Genomic DNA, 9,028 nt, shown 5'->3' on the forward strand with positions numbered 1-9,028 from the left:
CTCAATGGGAGTGCTGTGTCAGGTGGGCCAGCTGTCAGTCAAACACAATCACTGACAAGCACAGGCCGGCTCCACCTGTGTTACTGCAGATAATATCCACCCTGCTGGCATGGAGACTTTCAGAGTCCTTCAGAATCAGAGTCAGTTACACCTGCACAGTTTTTTTGCTCCAGTTTTTTACGGAACAATAGAGCCTCTCTTAGAGTTCTGCTTCCCAGAACGACCTTCACGAGTCTCGACAAAATATTGTGGTTCGGTTTAGATTCCGGACATTTCGACTTATAAAGTGGTGAGCTCAGGTTTGGTGTCTTCCTTTTTGTTTATGTCATGTGTAGCTATATCATGTGTGTCAAGCAGGCGGCAACCTCCGGTTCTGTCAATGAAGCCGATGCAGAAGTGTTTTAAAATGTGCATTCTCTCTAGTTACCAGCAGGGGGCAACTCCTCTGTTTGTATAGAAGTCTATGAGAAAATGACTCTACTTCTCTTTTGATTTATTACCTCAGTAAACATTGTAAACATGAGTTTATGGTCTCAATCTCTAGTTTCAAGTCTTCTTCAATACAGCATGATGTTCATTTAGTAAATTATGGTCCATTTAGGGTCAAACAGACCATAAAGCAGAGTATGCTTTAGGGCGGGGTTTACTGTGATTGACAGGTTGCTGACACTACCAGAGACCTATACGCCGTCTCTTTGTCACTCCAAATATGGTAACTTCCATTCATTGGTTGCCAAAAAAACAACATGGCGAATTCCGTAATCCAAGATGGCGACGGCAAAATTGCCGAATTTAAGGCTTCAAAACATCAGTCAACAAACCAATGGGTGACGTCACGATGACTACGTCCACTACTTATCTATGGTGCATGACGGTGAGTATCTATGGTGTCAAGTAGATACTCACCGTCATGCTGCTTTGCATCTCTTTGTTGTGATTTTAACTCTCTTTGTAGTCATTGAGTGTCTCTTTGCAGTTGTTTCATGTTTCTTTGTCGTCACTTTGACTCTTTAACTTGTTGGTCATTGTCTCGTTTAATGACATTTTGTAGGCGAAGGCCAGGGGGCCTCACTTTGGGCCCCCTGGACCTGAGCCTGATAGGCATGTTCGGTGCCTATGATCTGAACAACAACATCACCATCCTTCAGGCCTCAGTATGTTTCAAACAGAGTGCTTGTCAGTCCAACAGCATCTGACAAGCACTTCACCCAGTGATCTACTTCATTACCTTTTATTTTGAAAAACTAAGTGAAACCCCACATGTGTCTTCAGGCACAGTTCCATTTGGTCGTGCTGGCGGCAGCAAGGGCTGGAAAATCCAGTAAAATGGAGTGTAGGCGGCATATGAGGCACCAGGTCAGACATTGTGAGCTGTGAGCATCTCATGAGCTGATTATCAGGTGGTAGAGACACTATGCTGAACTTAAATTTCATTTATTTCTCACTGATTTAAAGTGGCTGCCAAGATACTACAGTTTAATTTAGCTGTTACAAGCGGGGTGAAATCTGTTTGTATGAGTCTGTATTGTTTACAATGCTGTTGGAATGCAGGATATTTAGTTTACCTGTCGCAGAGATCTGTTGATTCAGGATGGCATAAGACAGCACGTGTTGTTTTGTGTGCCGACAAGTACAAACACATTTGTTTCAAGCACAATCAACCCTTTAGACCCTGATAAAGATTCAGGTACTGGAAATTAGGAATCTGACAGGCAATGATAGGCCTACAGTATGAGCAATAACTAAACAAGAATGAAGTACAATGTAACTATATGTTCCTCTCTTTTCACCAGCTGCCACCCGATGTCAGGGGAGTGTACGTGTCAGCCTGGCTGGTCAGGCCTGTACTGCAACGAGACGTGCACCTCGGGATTTTATGGAGAGTCCTGCCAGCAGGTGTGCCAGTGCCAGAACGGTGCCGACTGCCACAGTGTGGCCGGAGAGTGCATCTGCGCTCCCGGCTTCACGGTAAAACCCCATTTCTGTCATGTCACAATGTGCTTTAGGTCACCTATCATGTTAATTCATGAGGCTTATACAGTACATGTATGATGAGGCGTGTGGTTGTGAGCATATCGCCTGTCTCAAAGCCCTTGAGGCAAGTCTTTGCCAGCAACCCAAGACCAGAAGACACTAATAGCCTACTTTAGGAACTGAAAATCTTCACTAACACTGAACATGTCAGTTATGCAGTGCATGGCTCCATGTGCTCACCCAGTACACCTCAAAGGTGCTATCAGTGAGAATGCAGCTCTTTAGTGACGTTGAGTGGCAGCAGGAAGAACTATCGCAAGATCAGCAAAAGCTGTTGTTAGAAAAGTAGTTATTTTTTCTTTGTAGTTATGGAACTACAAAGATAAACCAGATACAATGTATCAGTCAGTGAGCTTTAGAGCTGTTGGTGTGTTAACTTTGGGCAGAGCTTCCAGTCTTAATGCTAAGTTGACACACAGATAGATGGAAGGAGAGCAAATACGCCTATTTCTCAAAACTATTTCACTATTATTTTAACTATTAGGTCATTTCATTTGATTGAAACAATCTCATCGAACCTCATGTTCAGATGTACACACCACACACAACCACAACCATTTCCAAGTGTGTTGTTCTGAACTCAGGCCTAGCAGACAAGTCCTCATTGTTTTACTGTATCTGCTTAAAGCACTTTTATAGCCATCACAGTAGTGCTTGTCATGGAGACATTACTGCCGGGGAAAACCAGCATATTTCTCATATCAGAAGTCTTCAACATGAATTGTGATAAAAACAGATGTCTCATCCTGGCTGCTTGATGCATGCTCTTGATATTGCTTTTAATTTCTACCAACACAATGAGGTTCAACGGTTAATTGATATGAGCAAGCACACAGTACCTCACTGTCCTGCTCTGCTGCACATATAGAAGCTCTGCAGATGTGTCACACATCTGCTAAACACATCTGATGTCCGCTGGAGAACTGGTTGTCACAAAAGGTGTCCAATTATGTGACAACTAGACAAGAAAAAGAAATGTGGAACGCACCGCTTTGAGGCACTTGTTGGTGTAACTTAGTCAAATACAGCAGATTAACTGATCATGTTTCTTCAGTGCTACGGAGCTGTGCGTTTAGAGGATGTGTGATATAACTGACAGTTCTAACTATTCATCTTCTGTGTCGACCCTTTCAGGGTCCCAACTGTACAGTCCCCTGCCCAGCAGGGACACATGGAGTATACTGCTCCTCCAGCTGCAACTGTAAGAACAGAGCTCAGTGTTCACCTGTGGACGGATCCTGCTCCTGTAAACCAGGTGAGCTGAGGAGGAAGAGAGGAGCATATAAAAAACATATTGAAATGTAATTGTGCAATGTATTTGTATGTAATTATGTCAATAATATGAAAAGATATTTCATGCTGCGTGATTTTTTTTAAACTAAAATTGTTATTCTTAAAAGTCTGTTATTGATTCACAACAAATGAGAATGATCTACTATTACAGCCTTTAGGGTACCACACCACTCTGTGGATTCTCTCTGTTTTCCTGAATAACTCGCTCGTAAAAGGCTTAGTGGAATGACTTCATGATGAAACACAATGACTCTTTTCAAACCAACCTTTTGGTTGCAGTCTACTTGTTTAAATCAGAGCTTGATGACTTTAGCTTTCGGCGTTCTTTCAGGGAAAATGTTTTCTGTGTATTCTAATCCTCATGTTACACTGAATGGTTATGATGCTTGCTACTGTTACTGTTACCGAAGTTAAGGGTGTGTTTAAATCTCACTGAGATTGTTTAATCAGGGTGGCATGGAGTTGAATGCTCCATCAACTGCCCCAGTGGTACCTGGGGTCTGGGCTGTAACCTCACCTGTATGTGTGGGAACGGAGGAGCGTGCAACGCCCTGGACGGTCATTGTACCTGTGCTCCAGGCTGGAGAGGAGAGAGGTGTGAACTCCACTGCCAGGTGAGAGGACATGGATGCTACCATACTGTATATTTTGAATGTGATCAATATTAATAAGTGTCAGCAGGGGAAAGAGGAAATCTCAGCTCTAGTCCACTGAAATTCACTTTTCTACTGGTATCCTTTTTGTCTGTTTCAACACTACAAATTACAGCTATTGATAGTATTGATATTTTCAAAAGCCTTATCAACATTAAGATTAACATCAAGTTTAATTATTACTCTACATAAAAAATAAAGTTTTACTTTCTTCTCCCATAATCAAGGACATTGTAATTATAAAGGAGAGCACTATACAAGAGGGGCTGAGTTGAAATCATTTACTCTGCCAACCCTCCACCAATCTTGCTCATTAGCAATAAACCTCACAAATTCTGCAAAGAGGGCACCGGGTACTAGCCAATCAGAGGCAGAGTAGGGCGAGTCTTCATGGAATGCGGGTGCGGAAAAGAATCAACTAAATTAATTAGTGCAGCTGCCAACAGCTGTGAAACAGGGCATTTGGCATGTAGAGGGGACTGCACTTTTCCCAAACATTCTCTTGTTCTTACTTTTCTCTAGTGTGCCATTGTTTAAGCTATATGACTCTCTCTATCCACTCTTGCAGCCTGTACAAATCCTAAATACAGTCCCATACAAGCATCAAACATTTTAGTGCATCACACTTTTTTCAGGGTGAGAGTCACCTTGTGGTTATTCTGAGGCTATAGACACTGGTACTGGTATATTTGATCTCATACTGTACACTTTTAAGAATATTAACTGCCCTGTACAGTAAGAACACAGGATGCTGTGGAAGTAAAATAGGATTTAAAAGCATTGAGTTTCTCTCTAAAGTCTAAACGTGAATGGACCTGTGATGGTTATTGTTCTTCCACCTCAGGATGGCACCTATGGTCTGGACTGTAAGGAACGTTGTGACTGCAGTCATGCTGATGGATGTCACCACTCTACTGGTCACTGCCGTTGTCTGGCCGGATGGACTGGTAAGGCCTAATACAGGATCAATGTTCTCATAGTCTGTTTAAATATTTTAAGTTTACAGTACACCAAAAATATTACCTACTTCCTGCACTCTATGGTGCTGATATTTGGTGATAAAGTGTGTGTATGTGTTTGTGTATTCTTGTACTTACTACATAGTGAGGACCGTACAATTTTTCAACCAACAAAGTGCGGACATTTTCGGAAAGCGATTACATCCTCATTTCTTCAAAGGCCTTTTTGAGGGTTCAGACTGTGTTTATTTTAGGTTAAGGTTAGGGTTGGGGTCAGTACTCAGTTTACACTTTTGCATGCATTCTGTACACAATACACTGAAAGGTATTTGCATTTGTGTGCGAGTAGGTATCCACTGTGACAGTGTGTGCGCACAGGGCCGCTGGGGCCCAAACTGCTCCCTACCCTGTAACTGCAAGAACGGAGCCTCCTGCTCTCCAGATGAAGGGACCTGTGAGTGTGCTCCAGGATACAGAGGCACCAACTGTCAAAGGAGTAAGTCCTACCACTTGAACTGCAAGATCATCACACAGCTGATGCTTGACATAAAGGATAATGGAGTTAATTTCATATTCTGTCTTTTTTTCATAGTTTTGTCCATCAATCCGAGTAGAAATAATAACATTGTACTCTACAAGTTAAAAGCCCAGATCTGGGCTAAAAATAAATCAGAAATATGAGTAGGATGATCAGACAGTTTGGTCAAAAGAGTTTGGAAGAGAAGTTGAAGCGTAAAAGGACTACCCAAACACCCATCACAGTTTAAAGACCCACTTCCTGTTTCAACTTTGACGTAAAGCACTGTACTTGTTGTAGTTCAATGAGGGATTGTTAGTGATATTTCACTCTCACTTCCAAATAAAGTGCTTTAGATAATCTTGTCCTCTGAATGCTCGTGTTTCTGACCAATTTGATTTCATTGTAGTGATGTCTCCGTGTTCCAGTCTTGGACTCAGTCTCTCCTCTCCAAGACTTAAAGCAATAAATCCACAATTAATTTTGCAAAATCTCCAAAACTTGGTAAAGAACAGGATCTTCAAATCTTCACCAGATAACTGACAAGTTTGCGACTCTTGAATGGTCTCCCATTAGTATTACTATATAAAAAAACATGCGTGCGTTTCTGCACCAGTCCAGGCATGGGATAGCTATTGCACGGTAGTCTGGATGGGTGTGGGGGTTTTGACACGCGTCATATTCAGCAATTAAATGTTGCCCTTTACTTTGGTGACTTTGGTCAAACTCTTTTAAAGTTCATGCTTTTTTGAAAAAGAAGAAGTAACACAACCCTCACATGCAAAACATTTTCACAACTTAAAACTCCTTTCAAGTCCCACTTTCTAGCTTTTTTCTGAAGCTTTCAGTTGTATCACACAGTCATCATTAGTGATGGAGATGGAGCTTTGGTTTGTTTATATGAGTATTGCTATGATTTATTCCATAGAACTTTTAGGACGTCTCATCTACGTACATGCTTGAAAACAATCAACTGGCACTGGTCATGACAGTGTACCTGTCATATGAATAGCAGGTCTTGTGTCATCAGTTAACTGATCCTCTGCTTCTACACATTTAAGGAAGGAGGTGGGATATGATAAGTGCTGCTAATTGTCTAGTTCTATGGATTTACCAAGGTTCAAGTAAAGTGTGAATGCAGTTTTTAGACGGCAAAAGCGCCACAAGCTGTTAAAACACTAACATTGATATACATGTATGTAGAAATGTTGATATGAAATGTAATTCTGATTCATTATTCTATGTTATGCAGAAATCTTCATTGCCAACATTTTCATAATTAGATGTTACTTTAGAAAACTAGAAAGCTGCACTCATTAGATCCCCGCCAGGTGTGTCTGCAACAACAATGCTGTATTGTGTGATTGAATTAATACAACCACCAATTGGCTAATTGTGGGTCTAGACACTAAGTAAGGCTGTAAGGTGTCATAATACATACTTCATTCAAACTCAAAAACAAGCAGCGATGTATGCAAGCAATTGGCCCAAAGTTGTATATTACACTTCATACAACCTTGTCAACCTTGTTGCTGGAAGGTACAGCAGAGTGTGTGGTTGTGGGAGATTGGGGGTGCACTCAGCTGTTTTATCACTAGTGGCCCCTTCCGGCTGGGGGCTGGTTGAGAGTAGTGAGGGAGGAGTCATCAGGCAGTCAACAGGCATTAAAAGTCCTTTTGGTGAGTCATGAGAGGTCCTTGAGCATGCAGCCATAGCTGGGCACTGATAATATTATGCAGTTTGCTGCAGCAGAATGCGAGACTAGCCGAGGACAAACACAGAGGTGCACACTCAGTCAGGGATGCACACACCTGACCGATCGCATGATCCTTCTTTCAGAGATAACGATTCGGTCAAAACTGTATGCAGATTAAATGAACTCATCTTCGTGTTTCCCCTGGTTTGCCCACAGTCTGCTCTCCAGGTTACTTTGGTCATCGCTGCAGTCAGACTTGTCCACAGTGTGCCCACAGCAACGGACCGTGTCACCATGTCTCAGGACAGTGTGACTGTCTGCCAGGATTCAAAGGGGCGCTGTGCAACGAGGGTGAGTCCACCCTGCAGCACATTATTACAAAGCTACCGTGTTACAAAAGCGCGGAGTGGATAGCAGGGCCGTCCTTCAATCAGAGGATCGGCGGTTCGATCCCCGGCTCAGGCTCCACTAGTCGCATGTCGATGTGTCCTTGAGCAAGACACTTAACCCCAAAATTGCTCCCGTAGCTGTGCCTACAGTGTAGAATTGTGATAGAATCTGAATTGTAAGTCTGCTAAATGACTGTAATGTAATGACCCATATGCTAATTTTATTTCACAGCGGGGCATTATACACACCGGTTCGGAAAAGTGAAGTCAATGCGGAAGTGCTTAAACCTGTTTTCTTTCGAATGGCCAGCAGGGGGCGACTCCTCTGGTTGCCAATAGAAGTCAGATTGTATAGAAGTCTATGAGAAAATTACTCTACTTCTCATTTGATTTATTACCTCAGTAAACATTGTAAACATGAGTTTATGGTATCAATCATTCATATGGTCTCAAGTATTATAATGATTGTCCTATTTAGAGTCAAATAGACGATAAAGCAGGGTATGCTTTAGGGCGTGTTTTCAGTTCATGAAAGTTAATTAGTTAAAAAGTTAACGTTTTGGTTGCCTAAAAATGTGTTGTTCACCACTCGGTTGTACAAAGCTCCACTCTCTCGTATCACTTCTGGTTGCAAAAAAAACCAAGATGGCAAAACGGTAGTCACAAAACATTTGGTGACATCACATTGACTACGTCCATTTCTTATACACAGTCTATGATTATACACTGTAAATGTTTGAACCATGTTTGATGTCCGTCAGTGATAAGAATAGATGCCATGTCATTACCAAATCTTAGGGCATATTTTCATGCAGCTCAAATTAGACCAGTAATTTATTGGTGTACCAATGATTATGAAGCTAAATGGAAAAACCTAGAACGATATATAGAAGGAAGGGAAATTCAAAGCCTTATCGGAGACAGAAATATAGCAAAGGATTTTCTTGACCAGATGGATGTTGTCACCCGATTTACATTAGAGATGTGGTTTAAACTGATAAGAAAATACAGATTAGAACAAGAGCTCAGGCTTCTACGATGGATAGCCTGTGATAGGCATTTTATCCCGGGTACTCTCGATCTGAGGTTCAAACAATGGATTTCACATGGAATAACAGCAATATGCACAGTCATTAAAGATGGGAGTGTTGTGAGTTTCCAGGAGCTGAAAGACAAATACTCACTAAATAACCAGGACCACTTCAGATATCTGCAATTAAGGGACTTTTTCGACAGAGAAATAAAGCACAAAATTAACTTGGATAAAAATGGAATAATCAGAACCATAATAGGAGTTTACAACTCAAAGAAATATAGAATCATATTGACTATATATCAACATCTGATGGAAAAATTAGAAAATACAACTTTTTATGTTAAACTGAAATGTGAACAAGAACTTGGTGTGAATATTACAGAGGCTGAATGGTTGAATATTTGGAGGACACAACAGTCTTCAACATCCTCGCGTATTTGGAGAGAACATT

The 9,028-nt window shown here is 41.5% G+C and overlaps 1 protein-coding gene across 1 annotated transcript in view; it reads left to right on the forward strand.

Annotated features, from left to right (window-relative positions):
• LOC116401193 (multiple epidermal growth factor-like domains protein 10) overlaps positions 1 to 7,461 on the forward strand; it is a 57,332-nt gene extending 49,871 nt beyond the window's left edge. Inside the window, exons 10-14 of the mRNA XM_031879484.1 lie at positions 1,794 to 1,968; positions 3,169 to 3,289; positions 3,778 to 3,941; positions 4,825 to 4,927; positions 5,289 to 7,461. Of these exons, the coding sequence (XP_031735344.1) occupies positions 1,794 to 1,968; positions 3,169 to 3,289; positions 3,778 to 3,941; positions 4,825 to 4,927; positions 5,289 to 5,620 (895 nt within the window). The 3' untranslated portion in view covers positions 5,621 to 7,461. The remainder of the gene's footprint in view (positions 1 to 1,793; positions 1,969 to 3,168; positions 3,290 to 3,777; positions 3,942 to 4,824; positions 4,928 to 5,288) is intronic.
• Positions 7,462 to 9,028: the final 1,567 nt, after the last annotated feature.

This window comes from Anarrhichthys ocellatus, unplaced genomic scaffold, assembly GCF_004355925.1.
Source record: "Anarrhichthys ocellatus isolate YVR2014 unplaced genomic scaffold, GSC_Weel_1.0 scaffold274, whole genome shotgun sequence".
Taxonomy (NCBI): domain Eukaryota; kingdom Metazoa; phylum Chordata; class Actinopteri; order Perciformes; family Anarhichadidae; genus Anarrhichthys; species Anarrhichthys ocellatus.